Consider the following 16,897-nt stretch of genomic DNA (forward strand, 5'->3'; position numbering starts at 1 on the left):
TTCAATGTTTGTTCTGATCTCAGAACACTGGCCTGCTGGTTGTGTCATTTTTGTGAGAGGACCTGGTATTCTCAAGAAAAGCTTGAGTGAACATTTGCTCTTGTTTTCCCTCCATCTGAAATGTCTCCCTCTGTCTTATCTGTGGAAATGTCTACTCTCCTCAACGTTCCACTCTAGCCATCTTCTCCAGGAAACCTTCCTGATGTCCTCTCCCACAACACCTCCATACCAGAATGCCTTTCTTCTTCTTCCGTGCCTCTCCAAAACATAGTGCGTGGCGAGGTTCTTTCTTTTACAGAGTAGTCATCTATGTATGTGTCACATTTTCCACTAGGAGCTCCTGGAAGGCATGAATGATACTCTCCTCACTCAGTAGCCCTCACAACAGTCCCCAGAGCCTTGGACATGGGGTGCGCCCAGTGAAATGAGAAGATATGTTGCCTTAGAATGCATTAGGAAAATTCCAAAACCTTGCATCACAATTCTTTGGCATTTAAAATAGAGCTTGCTTGCTTGACAAGTATCTGATGGAGTTGGGCCCCATGGCCATCTTCCCTTTAAGAATAAATAGGAAGGCACAGAGAGGCAGACCAACTTATTCATAGAACTAGAGGCAGGCTGTGAGTTGCCATCCCTGAGTGTTCAACCTAGAGCTTCATGCCCTTAAATTCTCATTCCCTATTATCTTCCTCCTTCAGCAAGAGATCCAGAATGACTCCAGTAGCTGTAAAGAGGTTGAGAGCTAAAATTCTCCATGAAGACTAATTTTGATAGAACAGAAGACAAAAACTTGGGGCTTCTGATTCTCTGGGGCTTCTGATCCCTTGAAGGGCTTATATCTTCAGGAGATAAAATCTCTAGAAGCTTCCTGAGAGAGGATGGGAGAGACATTCTGCTTGGGAAGAAACATTTATGACTTTACAGAGTGATGGATTTTAGGGTGAGGCATAGGAGTGAGAAGTCAGGGGAAAATGATTGCTTGGGGTCAGCTGTGGATATGGGAAGGGAGAGGGCATGCACCTGAGATCTAGTCTACCAAGGCCCACTTTGTGCAGGTTTCCTCAAAGGGAAGGAGGCCAGGACCCAGAGCAGATCATCTGCTTAGGAATGAGGAGGCATTCCATGGCTAACACTGTGCCTGGGCTAAGTCCCTGGAACCAGTATGTGGTGAAAAGGGTGGGTGCTGTAAGAGCAGCAGCAGCATTTTGCCTATATCAAAGCTCTTTTGAACCTAATGTAAAGTTTTCCTTTTGGTTACATTGGCTTTAACCCATCTTGTCAGGAGAAACATGGCTTCATTGGATCCTAGATTGCCAGAGTTGGGAGGGCCCTTTGAGATAGGGAGAAAGGACTTACATATGGTCACATCGGGAGTTAGGGGCAGAGCTAATTCCAGAACCAGATGTCTGCCTTCCCAGACCACCATTCTAGACTCCCTCCTGCCCTGCTTCTCTCGGGTACTCTCAGAACTTGATATCTAGTGCACGTTCATAACTACATTGCTAAAGGATATGCCATAGGACTAAGAACTCTGTTTTACTTTTAATAGGGTGAAGCTGAGGATTAGGGTTGGGAAAATTGATTGGTGGCAAAGAAGCATGAAGCATTTGGGGGGGTGGGTGAGGGAGATGGTCAAAGGTGAAGGGATGGTTGTGTCATGAATCAGCCCTAAGACTAGCCAGGAGTTTGTAAGATAACCTCGCGTGCCTAGTAGACATGTTGACCCTCTGCTAAGTCACATTTTTGAATGCTCAGTTCATGCTAGGCATTGTGTTCAGTTCTATGTATCTATAAATTAATCTCATCCTCATCAGACTTTTATGAGGTAGGTAAGTTATGCCATTTTCATCTTACAGATGAAGAAACTGAGGTTCAAAGAGATGAAGTTACCTGCCCAACCCTGCAACGCTAGTAAGTGATAGAGGCTGGATTAAGCCTTGTATTCTGACCGCTCCGCTATTCTTCCTCTTTAAAGAGAGTGAAGGGTGCCAAGATATCTCTTCTACTGCCCAGGAATGGATGAGCAGAATGAGGGAGGAGAAGGATGAGAGGAAAGGGAGGAATGGTTGTTTGCATCAGATAATTATCCTCTGCTGCTGACAGCAACACGTGGTGTCGGTGCTGAGGAACTGAACTCAGTTCCTCACCCCGGTGACCTTCTGGATCCAGCCCTTGTTGTGGTGAATGTAGGAATACACTCCGTAGCGGTCCTTCTTCCCACAGTCCTCACCCCAGGACACCGTGCCCACCAGGTACCACTGGCCTCTTTCTCTATCCAGAGTCACCATGGGGCCTCCAGAGTCACCTGCACAGGCATCCTTTCCCCCTAGATGAAAAAAAGATGCAGATGAAGGCAAAACGCCCCTTTTCAAAGCCTAAATCTAAAGGAGGCCTTCTACAACTTCGACTTGTAGTTTAAATAATTGGGCACTAGAGGGCGCAGCAGACCGTTTGACCCAAACCTGGGTTCCCAGCAGTTCTAGGTCAGGCTTCCTCAGCTCTCAGGTGATTCTAGGAAGAGCTGGTTCAGGTCTCTCTCATTTCAGAGGGGAATCTCTGGGCTTGGGAGAGGAATTATGACCTTTCCTTAGCACTCTTCTCTCTGATGCATCCTCTCCTGTGGAATCCCTCCCCCAGTAGGCTTTTTCTCCCTTCCTAGCCCCCGCCCAATGCCCTCCCCACACTGGCAGCTTACCAGACTGGATGGTCTCCAGGCTTTCTTAGCTAGCTCCACACCATTTCCTGGCTAGAGGGACCCTGTTGCATGCCAGCTTCTTAACTCACCTTCCTTCTCCCCTGCACAGATCATGTCCCTGGTCACTTTTTTCTTCAGTGGGGCATAGGCCTCCTGGCAGATCCGGTGGTCAACAATCGGAATTTCAATCTGGAACACAAGGCTGTTATTGATTTCCATTCTGGCAGAAGAACTCCTACTTTTCGGACACCTTTGGAGCTGGCTCTTCCCCACCTCAGACCTGCACGGGCCTCAGTCTACCTGAGATTGTATCTCAGAAACTGCTCTATGCTACAGGCAAAGGAACAATTGAATGGAGAATCGGGAGATCCACATTCTGATGCAGTCTCAGCTGTGTGAACTTGGGCAAGTAACTTGCCCTCTTTGGGCATCAGTTCTCTCATCTGTAAAATGGAGATAATAATACTTGCTTAGGAGATGCAGTATTTCAAATATGACAATGTACACAAAAACCACAATCAGTTTTCTTTTCGCTCCCTCTCTACTGTGGGACATAGGACATGTGGTTTAATCACTGTTTTTCAGATCCCTGAGACTCTATTTCCTCATCTGAAAAATGGAAGTCACAACATCTGACATATTAATCACATACTAATCACTGTACAAAGGGATAATGAATGGACAAGTGCTTTGAAAACGATAAACACTATGTGCATATTAGATGCTGTAGGGTGGCCACTGCTCGCTTTGAAGGTGCTGTAGGGTGCGCACTGCTCGCACTTACTTATGCTTTCTTCCCTCACTGTGGTGTGAGCGTCTAGACACGTGTAGGTCCGTATCCTGCCCCTTTCTACCTTACATAGCTTGGGATATAGTAAGTGCTCAGAAAATATTGTTTTAATAAGGCAATAAATTGATACATTGAAATAAGATATTGTGATTATTGTTGCCCTTGATCCAGCATAGGGGTTAGTGTTGGAGTAGGTGTCTGGAATAAAAAGAGGAAACGTGATTCTCATTCAGCCAAATCAAGAACTGAATGGGCCGTATGCCCCAAACGTACAACTCCTGTCGACCCTTGCTGGGAGGGCACCAGATGCCATCCAGATCCCACTAGGGCCATGGTTTTCCCTGGATAATGGGAGAGGAAGCCAGGGCAGGGTGGTCATGAAGATATGTCCTCGACAACCTGATTAACCTTTATTTGTCTTTCAAGTGTCGTTTCAGTCACTTCTTTTGAGAATCCCTCCTGAACCCCCAAGATGAGATCAGGTGTCCCATTATATATTCCAGAGCATCCCACATTCTCCTCCATCTCCTTCATCACATCCATAAGTACGTTCTGACCATCCCACTTGACTGTAAGCTCAAGGAAATCTCCTTTTGTCTCCAGCACATCTAGTAGCTGGTACAGTGTCTGGTACATGGGAGACATCAATTACACACCTAGGAGTTAATGAATCAAGGGATGAATGGCAGTTGCAAATCCAAGAGCTTAAAGTATGTTAAAATAATATATGTTGAAGGATTTAGAAACTGTGTCAGTCACAGAATGTGGTGGTGTCAGAGCTGGACGGCTCTTAGAGAGCATGTGGCGTTGCCCCTAATTTTGCAGTTTGGACTAGAGAGGCAAAATGAGGTGGTTCAGATCAGCCAGTGAGTCAGTAGGAGCCAGGACCCAGAGCCATGGCTCCTCACTCCTAGTTCAGTGTTCTTTTCTGAAACGATAGGAATGTAAACTTCCAAATGCAGTAGTCAAGTTCATTACTGCAAGGACTGTGGTTCTCAAAAGCCTAGCCCATTCTTGGCTAACTTGGTGTGTGGTCCTCATGGTGTGCAGCTGAATTATGACCTTTCGAAGTGCCCAAGTCTGCTGTTTTTCCGGGAGAATTTCCATGAACTGGGCCTGAGTAAGCTCCCAGGAACACTGAACAGTGTTTAGAGACTAGAGCCCATGACATGTAGAACAAACAAATATAGTTTCTAGGATTCAAAATCTCATTGATCTTTGGTGGTGAGCTCAATGCCTCTTGCGTCTCTCAGCAACCCCTGTCCAAGCCTCCAAATCCCTAGGGGGGCAGTGTTGAGCCGGAAGTTCCAGTGTCAGGCTGCGTTGTCACTGTCTGTAGGGTGTAAGTTGAACTTCACCTCCATCAGGGTCTCTGGGAATCTTTGCAAGAACTGCTTTCCCCAGCCACTGACGATGACCATGGCTCCTGGAGGAGAGAAGACACTGTGAGGACAGAGAGGCTGTCTACAGGGTTTTCAGAGGGTTGCGTCTTGCAGCCCCATGGTCCTGTGCCTGTGGAGGAAGGTCTGAATTGTCCTGCTCGAGAAAGGCAGCATGGGAAGATTGGAAAGGCAGATGGGCTGGAGGTTACCTGCAACAGAGCTGGCATAGAATACTTGTTTCTATGACCCATTACCTGCTTACGTGTTAAGTTGTCTACCCTGTCCCATGCTAAACTCGTAATAGCACAGAATCTAGGCTCCACGAGAGCAGTGATTATCACCTGTCTTGTTCACACTGCTGTATCCCCATCCCTATAGGACTGCTGACACACAGTTGGTGCTCAATCCAGAAGAGTGGATGAATACAAAGCCCAGCCTAAACAACATGCTTTGCTGCCTATTGCAAGCTCTCTCTCCTCTCCTCCCCTTCTAAGCCTCAGTTTTCCTATCTTTAAAATGAAGAGGCTGGACTTAGTAGTCTGTAAAACCCCTTCCAGCTCTGACATTCTAGAAGTCTATGAAGTTGGCAAACTTAGGGGCAATGTGGAAGTGAATGGGGTGAGCACTGACAAGGCGATTATTTTCTCATTTGAAAAAGAACCTGGATACTGAAAACAGCTCTGGGCTTAAAGTCAGAAAACCCGTACTACAGCCCCCGATTTGCTTCTATAAGCTGTATCTGGAGTGAATCACTATATCTTGCTGAGCTTTAGTTTTCTTATCTGTTAAATGAGGCTATGATGCCATGTTGCAAGGTTTTTACGAGTAGTAAGTAAACTAATGAATATAAAGCAAGTGGCACATGGTAAGCACATGCATCCAGTGAGTCAGAGCCAGCTATTCCTGCGTCTTTCCTATTGGCTCAGTTCCCTTAAATGCTTCTCAGATTCCATCTCAGTCATTAAAAAAAAAAAATCTTTGTGCTAAAGGAAGTAAACTATGATATGGCACCACTGAATTTAGAATGAAAAGGAAGCCAGCTGGCACGGGTTGGACTCTTACTCTGTGTTGGATATGTTTTTTTTATTTTTATTTTATTGTATTTTATTTTATGAGTCGGGATTTCACTCTGTTGCCCAGGCTGGAGTGAAGTGGCACAATAATGGCTCGTCACAGCCTCTACTTCTTGAACTCAGGAGATCCTTCTGCCTTAGTCTTCTGAGAATAGCTGGGACTACAGGCACATGCTACCATGCCTGGCTAGTTTTTTTATTTTTATTTTTTGTAACAATAAACTCTCACTATGTTTCCCTGACTAATCTTGAACTCTTGGGCTCAAGCAATCCTCCTGTCTTGTCCTCCCAAAGTGCTGGGATTATATGCGTGAGCCACTGCGCCCAGTGGACTTAAATACATTATTTCATTGAAATATCACAACCTCTCCATGGGATATTACCTCCAGTTTCAAGGTAAAAGTACTGAAGTTTAATGAGGTTAAATAACTTCCTCAGGATCACCCAACTAGGAAATGGCAGCAATGGGGTTTGAGACTTGCTGGTGATTAAATCATTGTCCCTCAGCTTCAGATTTACCCTTCTAGACTCTACTTTGTTCTGCTTTGCTAACTGGTTTCCTGAAAACAGGGGAGCACTCAGGGACACTAGAAAACTTGCTGTGGCTGTTGGTACCACTGTGGTAGTGACTTTTTACCCTAGTAGTTGCAACTGGCTCTTAGCTCACCAGCCTCTTCTGCAGAAATCTAAGCCCTGGCTCCAGAGGGGCCCTTTTGTAAGCTTCTGGGTTTTATTAATTTTAGGATTTATTAACTCTATGTTTCCCAAGCCCTGAGGTTGGTGGTTTCTTCCCGCAGGTACTATCTCTGTCTTCTCAGCTTTTCCATTTGACTTATCTAGTCCTCCAATACCCTGTATTCAATTCTCTCTGTTACAATAAGTAGTCTCATTTTTGTTTTCCTATCCTGACTCTTAGGCCTGCCTGTTAATGAGGTGCTTCCTACTACCTTTTTCCACCTGCAAATCCAGTTCTGACTTGGCTGTTTGAGGGGAGGCAGCTGCTGAGTCATGCAGGTACCATCAGCTGACTCAGTTGGCACCAGAGTTTCACCAGTGCTGGAGAAGAACTTCCTGCTAAGTCACCAGCTGCTCTATAGAGGTGAGATCAGGGTGGGGGGGGGAGGTACCTTCTTCCTGGGGCTCCTCAGGCAGACAGATGGGCATCACAAAGTTGTTCAGCATTGGGTTCTCCAACAGCTCCACCAGAGCCACATCATTCTCAAATGTGTTGGGGTCATACAGGGGATGGAGGATGATGTGCTTGACCCTGAGATGCTGTTCATCTTTATCTGACCGGAGCCTCCAATGCTTGCCTGGGCAAGAAGGCACACGAGGCATGAGGGTGATGGAGGATAAGATTACACCTTGTTCCCTGTCAGTACCCCACCCTGGTCCCATCTAGCCCATGCTTCCAGCCATAAACCTTTACTGGCTTTCACCCTCCTTTTTCCAACTGTTTCACCCTCCTAGCCATTCCCCACATATCCTCATAGGTTTCCACCTCTGTCTTTCTTTATGGGCTGATCCCAATGCCTTATTATGCATATTTTTATGCCCATTGTTACATGTTCATTCCATATAATCACCCTCAGTGACTGAGTCAAATGTGCTTCCTCCACGAAGGCTCTCATGTTCTTCAGTTAGAAATCCTTCCCCCGGGAACTCCCATGGCACTGGATCAGTTCCTCTCCTACAGAATATACTGCTTCCTACTTTCTATTAGAGGTCTCTATACTCATACCTTATTCTGTTACTAGACTGTAAGCTCCCTGTGGGCAGGAACCAGGTCATATTTATGCTGTGTCTTTAGATTCTGGCGTAGTGTCAGTAGGTAAATATGTATTGAACTGAATTGAACCAGCTGGTCATCTTGATTTTATAAAGGAGAGGGAAGGTCTGGATTGTATATCTATGATCCACTTGAAACCATTAATTCATCAAAGCCTGAAGAGTCTTGGGAAGTTATTTAGTCTGATCTCCTCATTTTACCCTTGTGAAAACTGAAGCCTAGACTTCGATAACTTGCTCATGGTCATACCACCTGAAAATTATAGTCTTGAACTTGGATTCAGGTCCCTGGACCTTCATCCCAGGTGTCCTTCCCTGACAAATGAGTGAGCGAGTGGTGGACATGCCTTGGAAAATGGCAGTAATGTTACTCCATTCCCAGAACTACAACTGGCTTCAGGAATCAGCCCACCCTTCACTCACCCATGATGATTTTGAAGTCAGAAGGGCTGAGCAAGTCTGACTCATGTAGGGTTGGGTTCTCTGGATCAAGAGACTGGTGGAGACAGTGAGCGGCAGTCACAATCCAGCTGGAGCCTGAAGAGCAAAATGTATGTGAATGCTGTTCCACACTGCCCCGGTCCTGCCTCCCACTGTTGAGCAGAGGACCTTCAGACCACCCCAGGGCACCCTTTAAGACCCTGCAAATGGCCACACCCTTCTCCACTGTATTTCACAACTCCCAACTCAGGCACTCACATGATAATAATCTGATGATGAGGAGTTAAACTTGTAATTTCAACTGCCTATTCCAACCCAGGCCAGGACTGAACATTTTAAAGAGGGTTTCAGGAATTCCTTAAATCTATGGCATTGGTGAGTACCAGATAGCCCAAGATGGGAGCACGAAGACCCATAATTCACTAGCTGCCTCTCAGGCCTTGCTTCTCAAAGTGTGGTCCATGGACCAGCAGCATCAGTACCACCTGGAAGCTTCTTAGAAATGAAGATCCTTATGTCCCACCTTGGATCCACTGAATCGGAATCTGCATTTTGACAAGATCCCCAACTAATTCCTAGGTAGATTAAAATTTAGAGACAAGGTCTCACCATGTTGCCAAGACTGGTCTCAAACTCCTGGGCTCAAGTGATCCTCCCGCCTCAGCCTCTCAAAGTGTTAGTAGATTGTAGGGACTGAGCTACCTGGGTTAGGAGAGCCTGCCTTACTGTGGGTTCTGAGTTATTTAGATGAACCTAAGGTGTGAGCACCTGTATACACTTCCTGCCTCTTTGGGAGGCTCATTGTGTGAGACTGTTCATCTTTGAACAGTGAGAATAAAAAGATCAACTCCTTGCAGAGTCAGGTTTCACGTATTATCCACGAGGCCCTGACTGTAGCCCTAGCCCAGGCCAGGTAGTTCCTTAAGGGCATCCCTGACCTACAGCTGCCCACTCCAGTTGCAATCTGGAGGTGGGCGAAGCTGAATAAGAAGTGTGCCAGGCAGCCCAGAAGCTGCCACACTGAGGTGAATCTTCCTTAAGGGTGGAATCAGACCTATAACTGGCCTGGGCTTTTGGATTGCTAGTCTTATGAAGTCAGAGCTGGAATGAACCTTAGATCCTAATCCAGACCAAAATGCAGAAAGGGAGAGTTATTAGCTCTTTTCTCACCCTTGCTCCTATTTCCACAAGCATTCCATCCATTACAAAGGCGACAACCCTATTTCCCAATGCTTTTGAATTTGCCTCCTGATTTCCATCCATCATGCCCTGTTCTTATTTGGAGGTTATGAATTCTCTCCCTGCTATTGCAATAGATAGCTTACTGAATTCCTGGTCTCCAGAGTCATCCTGTTTTTGATTCATGCTGCCTCTGAAGAGAACTTTCCAGAACATGCTTATAAAACTACAGCAGCATTCAGGACAAAATCTGAATTTCTAAACAAGGCATTCAAGACCTCTATAAATCTATCTTCCTTGACCCCCCAGGGGTGAGTTTCCTGGTTGCCTCTAACCCCACAACCCTGGTGTACCCTGCTTCGGAGCCCTGTGCAAATGCCTCATGTTATAATTTTTGGCTGAGGGTCTGACTCCTTGACACAGTCCTTCTCTGTGCCAGAGATTGAGCAGGATTAAGTAACTGTTGATCCAAGAAGTAAGAACAGGAGCATAAGTATCCTGGCTCCAGTTAAGGACTCTTTCTACCATATTGTACTTCTGGGCCCTGACACTAGGGTGGACAATGATTCTCAATGAAGAAATCTTGGTCAGTCTCCAGGAAGGGGGCCCAGTCCCTTAACTTCCACCCCTTCCACCTTCCCCTTACCTAGAAGGGAACCCCCACAGAAGGGCTGCCCATTCAGGTGTGACAGCATGGCAATCCAGGGAGTGATGCCCTTTTGGGCTGGGCGTCCATTGAAGATCCTGGCCATCAACTTCCGGGAGAACTTGGGGAGCCCACACACTGCAGCCAAAGGAGGGACAGACAGATCACACACTAGGCTCCATCGTGCCCATTGCCAAAGCTACCAACTCACAACCCTCTTTGGAACATCTGTTCTTTTGATCTCCCAGCATCCATTGCCCATTCAAATAATAGCATCCTAATTTTGCTTTGGGGTTTGCACTTTATTCATCCTTAGTCTATGCAGCTGGAATTGGATTGACCTCACCTCTGATTTCGGGGATAGGAATGTGACTAATCGACTTGATGTAGCTCCTGGTTAGAACAAAAGTTCAGAGATGGGAATGTGACCTTAGCCAGGCCAATGAAAGCCTGGCTTGGGAATTTTGCTAAACCTATTAGAAAATCATTCTCTGCTGGGGTTGCTAAGCTATTGGCGCTAAGCCCAGTTACACCAATAATCATTTCATGAAGAGAATGCAGAGAAAGATGCCACTAACCCAGAGAAAAGTGGAGTTGAAAGATGAGAGGTGAAGCGGGCATGAGAGAGATTGCACCGTGGTATCTGAGCCCTTTGATCTGACCATACCTGAAGCCTTTTGGTATGGCCTTTTCAGTTGCGTGTGCCTATAAATTCTCTCTCTTTTTTTCCTTAAGCTGTTTATACTGATTTCTGTCACTTACAAATGAAAGAGTCCTGACTAATAAAGAATCTTTATGCTCCTTCCACAAGAATCTCATCTTCTAAGAGAAACTCTTCTCAGGGCGTTGAGGGGTTGAAGTTCCCCACAACAAGTGTCTGCCTGCTTTGTCCCCTGTTTTCATTGTCTTGGGGACACACACATACACACACACACACACACACACACACACACACACACACACATTGCTGCTGAATAGTCCTTGGAGACCATGTAGTCTATCACTCTCATCATATACCTAAAGAAACTGAAGTCTAGAGAAAGGAATTGACTTGCCGAAAACTATTCTATAAGTAGTGGCAAGACTATAATTCTGACTTTCTTGACTCCCAACTCTCTGGATCCAGGATGTCATCTGCTACCTTTGTAGTTGTCACCAGGCTGGAGAAAATCATAGATCAATGCATTACAGTTTTAACGTATCTTCAGCTCTCCTGCCATTTTTCTACTTACCCTAGGCCAGCTTCCCCAAGCTGAGGCCCTGTTCCCGTTCCCAGCAGAGGCTCAGAGCCCATTGGGTGGGAACTCCCCCAGCCATCCTTTCCCCTATCTCCTCCTCCTGTAAACTTTCATCTCTTCAGAACTAGTTCTGCACTCTGGATCTCCTCACTTCTAAACCCATAGGGACCTGGCCTTGGGGATTCTTGCTTCTCTCCTTTATTTTCTGTCTCCTTCTCCTATACCTCTAAAACATGGTCAAGACCTATCAGCCTAAAATAAACTTCCATTTCCTTGTTTCCTATTCTTTCCACAGTCTCTCCTTCTCCTCTCTTCCCTAGTAAATCTTCTGCAAAAAGTAGCTCACATTCAGTCCCCACATTCTTCCCTCTCCTTTGGAGGTGGATTCAGAAGAAGGAAGTGCCATACACTGCACGAACTTGGAAATAAGTAGCCATTACTAGACCTACAAGCATAGATGGAGATAAAATGCCTCTGGGACCGTAAATGGAACTTCAGCAGTGATATTTATGTACATTAGGAGGATACTACTTTTGAAATCTCTGATTGTTTTTTCAACCTTAGGAGTTCTCCTTGCCCTGCTGCACTTCAACCCTTGAAGCTGGAGCATCCACTGTTCTAACTGAAGTCTGGATATGGCTTTGACTTTTGAAAAAGCAAAGCAAAAGCCAAAGTTTGGATATATAGACTTTCATTTGAAGAGTCAGGCTTCATGGTAAGAATAACAGATTTGTAGATTTCAAGGAACCAAAACATGGAGAATTGAGCATACAATTTTTACTGTAAGTCACAGGGAAGGGAGGATACAAGGGCAGTTTCCTGCCTCTCAGGAAAGAGCTAAAAGATGCTCTCTGGGAGACTGAGAGTGCTGGAGAGAGAGGGACAAGGGAGAGAGAGGAGACAGAGGAATGGAGAAATGTTAGAGATTTTAAACACTAGCCTGGAGTCTGCTGCCTGTATACTCCCTCAGAGATGACAATGGAAACTTGGTCCCTGTTCTGGGTAACTTTTATATTGGAGTTATTAGACTGAACTCTTAGCAGCAGTGGGGGACACTGTTGGTTATTTCCTCCCTCTTAACAATTTTCCCTCCTTGACTCCTGAAGCACTTTTCTTCTTTTGTTTCTTTTGCTTTTTTCCCCCTTTCTTTTTGGTCTATTTCTTTCTTGACCACTCTTTTCTTCATGCCTTTCATGCTGGTGTTTCCCTCATTCAGCCTTAGACTTTGGCTTCCTTTTCTTTTCTGCAAATTTCTACTAGATGATACCCTCTACCTCCACACATTCATCTCATCCATATGCTGATGAATTTCAGTTTTAAATCTGTCCTGTCCTCTGAAACTCACTATTCTTCACTACCTGCTTATATTTCTAGCTGGATTGCTCATAAACTCTTCAAACATAAAGAAACCAAGCCCAGGTCTCCACCATTCACCAACCTTCTCCCCTTTGTTATTCCAGATGTCTGTTAATGTCTGTGCCAACCACATCCTTGTTGCCTTCCTTTTCTTAAGCCCCACAGTCAATCAGTCACTAAGCTGGGAGTAAGTCACCAGAAGAAGCAGAGGGTATTGTGTCTCCCACACTCCATGTCACAATGTGCTCCCCATGTAACCTCATGATACCTCAGTGTCTCAATATGTCGCAACATAACGTCCAAATGTCTAGAGGAAGATGGAAATGGTTACAAAACTTGAGGCATGACAGTCCTTGAAACCAGCAATATATAAAGCATAATTTAGGCTTTTCAAAATTTTTAATAGTATAAAAAACATGATATTTTTATTGTGATATAAACCAAAAGCATGAGTGCGTCTCATGGTGAGCCCTCACTCTCAGGTTAGCTTATGCTGCCCCCTGCACACCTTTTCAAGAGGTGCCTGTAGGCCAAGCCTTGCTGAATATACCACTTAATTGGATTTAAACCGCCATGCCCCATGTCTGCACTGTCACAGCCTCAGGTCTGGTGGACGGTTGCAGTAGCTTCACAACTACTCTCCCTAGCTTACCCCCTTCCCCTGCACTTTTGTATTATGCTGCCTGCCCTTAGACCTGCTGAATTCAAAATTTCCAGTCAGTGAGGCCCAGCAATCTGCATTTTTAGTAAGCATCCCAGGTGATTCTAATGTACTCCAAACCTAGAGAGTAACTGGTTCAAGGACAGAGTCCAAATGCAGCATGGATTTTAAGACTCTTCCCACTCTTGCAATGCCCACTGTTTCCACTCCAATCATGACTCACTTTCATGCTTTGATTCCTTTATCCCTTTTGCTTCTTCCCTCCAATCTCCCAGTGCATCCTTTGAAGGCTCTGCAAAGCTATTCCATTCCCCTCCAGTTGTGTGAAATCATTCTCTCCTTTAAGTTCCTGTAGTACTTAAATCTCTATTCCTCATTAGCTCCTTTTGCTTCTGTAAGTCCTATATGCACACAACCTTGTCTCGCATGCTAGTTGGAGCCCTTTGAAGTCAAGGACCTAAATGGCAGGCACTTAAATGAAGGAACACACAGCTCTGAGAAGGAGACATATCAATAACCAAGTCCTTTTGTCCTTACTTCTTCTTGGATGATGTCCAGGTACCAAAAACTGTACTTCTTCTGTAACAAAGGAGATTTTTGCTTGATGAAGGGGCCAATTTCTTTTTAAAAAGTCAAAACAAACAAATACACGTCAGCAACAATAACCAAACTCCCAAACCAAGGCTGTTGGTTATCTGCAGAGGGTTTATTTCCACTTTAGACCCCTGACAAGAGAAACAGTGCAGACCCCTTACAAAGCAGTGAAGCAAGTGATATAAAAAAATACAAAATATAGCCTCTTCTACATATGCCATTTATAAACACAGGAGTGTGCTTTGATGAACCAATTGAAAAAGTGGACACTTTCCAATTGTTCTCTTGGAATCCCTCTCGGGGCTTCTCTGGTGTCTTTGTCTGATGAAGATGCCCAGGAGAGCGGGCCCCAGGGAGAAAGGAGGACAACCAGCCCTGAGAGGCCAGAAAGGCTAGGGGCTCTCAGGGAAGCTCTGAGTGCTACAATTAGAAGGACCTTGAGGGGCATTTTATGCCTTCTTTTTACCATTGGGGAAACTGGGGCTCAGGCAAGGAAAACTATCTGTCAAAGGTTATACAGCTAGTTGGGGGAAGAGCTGGGTCTAGAACCCAGGATTCTTGGCATTCCATCTCTTTTCCTGCCTGTCACAAGTGAGACTGCTTCCCTTGATCTCTGGCCCCTAAAAGCTGAAGGAATGGATCCCTCTGAATATCCTACTAGGTGGGTTCTTAGCCCGGCTCAGGCCCCAGGGATGCTGGGCAGCATGGCAGGATTTGGACAACTCCTACTGTCCTGAGCCCACCCTTTCTTCCGTTTTCCTGCTCCAAAGCACAGAGGACACAGAGCGGCTCTTTTCTTTTTCCAAGTAACTGGCCAAGTCTCCACATGTGGCGCTGGGGCTCAGGTATCATTTAGATGATACATTTTGAGGCTGAAAGTTTGCTTTGTGCTTGTCTGGAAGCAGCAAGTGTGGACACCCCATGGTGTCAGCTGGTATTCTAGGGTGGCATATGGACCCAAATGTGTTCTGAGTCTACAGTAGGAATTTAAGACGTGGGGAAGCTCCTGCTGCTATTCTTCTTCTACTCATCACCACAAACCCTCACAACTTTCTCTTTGTCCTTTGAAATTCCTTTAAGGAGGAACACAGGGATAAGTCTTTGACTGCAAGAAGCTTTTGAGAGCAAACCTCCAGGAATGAAAGTGCTCCAAGGCACCACACTAGGAGGGAGGGGCCTCCAGGCTATGAGCCAGCTCCCAAAACTGCATGGTTTTCTCCTAGGGGGATCTACCTAGACTTGGTCTAGTCCCAAAGGGAGAAACTAGGAAAATATATAGATGCAGAGTTGAGTTCACTGTTAAGAAATCATTTTCTAATGATCAAGTCCAAGCTCAGTTGCACCAGTAGTGGAACCAATCAATAGGTGTGACAAGTAGTCAGGAGTGAAGAAAGGCCACTGGGCCACTCAGCTCGGCCTGGAGAGGAGTGCCGGGATTGGCCCAGAGGCCTTGCTCCAGTTCCCTCATCATATTGCTGGGGAGAGGGAGGCCCAGAGAGGGGAAGGGCCTTGGACAAGCTCAGGGACCCAGGTCTCTTGCCAGAGCCTTTTCCCTATCCCCCACTGCTATCTCTCAGGGTCCCGGGGGCTGTCTCAGGAGGATGGGCACCCCACTAGGTCAGCGTGCTCCATCCCATTTGGTCTGGTAGGTAATGTGGAGTGTGCTGTCGGAAGTGTGTGTTGTAGCCTCACTCAGGCTGGGGCAGGGTAGGCAGACCCTGAGGATGTAAGTGAGCTCACCGCTCTACCTGGAGCTCCCCCAGACTTTGTGGAGAGCCCATCTGCTCCCACACCCAGTCAACATAGTTGGAGACCTTAGTGTAGACCCCATAGACCTGCTTGCTGCCACACTCTTCAGGTCCCCCCCAGGACACCAGGCCTTGAGCCACCCAGCGCTGGCTCGAGTCATCAAGGATGACAAAGGCCCCCCCACTATCTCCAAGGCAGGTGTCCTTGCCGCCCTCGTAGTAGCCGGCACAGAACATGTTCTCCGTGACACTGTAGTTGCCCGAGCGGGACTCGTAGCTGGTTTTGCACTCAGCGTGTGGCACCACAGGCAACTTGACATACTGTAGGACATCTGATAAGGTTCGTGTGCCACTGCTGATGATCTCATCCACCGTCACGTTGGGATTGGAGATGCCCCAGCCGGCCACCAGGCCCAGCATGTGAGGAGCCGGGCCTTCAGGTTCCAGCCTTGGCAGACAGATAGGCATGACGTGGGGCCCCAGGGGCACAGGCTCCTGCAGCTGCACCAGAGCTATGTCATGGTTGTAGCTCTGAATGTTGAAATCTGGGTGGAGCACCACACGGGCAGCTGAGCTGTTGACTGCCCCTGATTTGTCCCTTACGTCGTGCAGTCCTAGGTAGACGGTGACATGCTCCTTGGAGACTGGTATTACCGTGTTGTCTCTACGCTGAGAGCACAACACATGAGCTGCTGTGAGTATCCAGGACTCGGAGAGCAGGGCCCCACTCCCAAACCACTTGTCATTGGGTACCCTTGAGGTGTCCTCCACCACTATCAGGGCTTGCCACGGGAAGAGGCCAGGATCAGCATTCCGGCCCCCGATGATCCGCTTGACAAGGTTTGGCAGGGAGCGGGAGGGCTGACCACACACTGCAAGGAGAAGGAGGAAGCAGGGACAAGAGACAGAGACTGGTCAGGTCAGTCATATGAAAGGAGCCACTAAGAGAAATTCATATCTCCCCCAGCATAGATTATGCCACCATGGAACCCTAACCTGCCTGGATCATGCTGGCCTGGGAGAGAGATTCCCGGGCTCTTTTTGGGTCTAAGTCTCTCTAGTCTGGCCTATCTCCAGTCTGCTCCTTCTGTATCTGGGTCTTCTCTGGATCAGACCATTTCATGAGGGGGTCTTCTCCTTCCTGAATCACTTGTGACTAAGATCCCTTTTGTCCTGCATCATCTATAACTAGGCCTATCCCTAGCAGTGGTCATTTTTCTTTTTTCCCTAGAAAGGCAAGTCTTGTCCCAGAAGTGGTTCATGCTTTGGGCACTTAGGAAAAAACAACCTGTGGCTAACTAGGGAA

The 16,897-nt window shown here is 46.6% G+C and overlaps 1 protein-coding gene across 3 annotated transcripts in view; it reads right to left on the minus strand.

Annotated features, from left to right (window-relative positions):
• Positions 1 to 2,135: 2,135 nt before the first annotated feature.
• Positions 2,136 to 16,897, minus strand: part of MASP1 (mannan binding lectin serine peptidase 1) — a 73,173-nt gene continuing 58,411 nt past the window's right edge. The window contains exons 11-16 of one of the 3 annotated variants that reach the window (XM_021711515.1): positions 9,995 to 10,132; positions 8,152 to 8,265; positions 7,068 to 7,253; positions 4,844 to 4,911; positions 2,785 to 2,884; positions 2,136 to 2,326 (exon numbers count right to left, since the gene is read on the minus strand). In XM_021711515.1, the coding sequence (XP_021567190.1) occupies positions 2,136 to 2,326; positions 2,785 to 2,884; positions 4,844 to 4,911; positions 7,068 to 7,253; positions 8,152 to 8,265; positions 9,995 to 10,132 (797 nt within the window). Of the gene's footprint in view, positions 2,327 to 2,784; positions 2,885 to 4,843; positions 4,912 to 7,067; positions 7,254 to 8,151; positions 8,266 to 9,994; positions 10,133 to 13,934; positions 16,464 to 16,897 lie in introns of those variants that run through there. The other 2 variants (XM_008056375.2, XM_008056372.1) reach the window with 2 other exon arrangements.

This window comes from Carlito syrichta, unplaced genomic scaffold (assembly GCF_000164805.1).
Source record: "Carlito syrichta isolate Samal-C Ts95f unplaced genomic scaffold, Tarsius_syrichta-2.0.1 Scaffold302333, whole genome shotgun sequence".
In the NCBI taxonomy this organism is placed as follows: domain Eukaryota; kingdom Metazoa; phylum Chordata; class Mammalia; order Primates; family Tarsiidae; genus Carlito; species Carlito syrichta.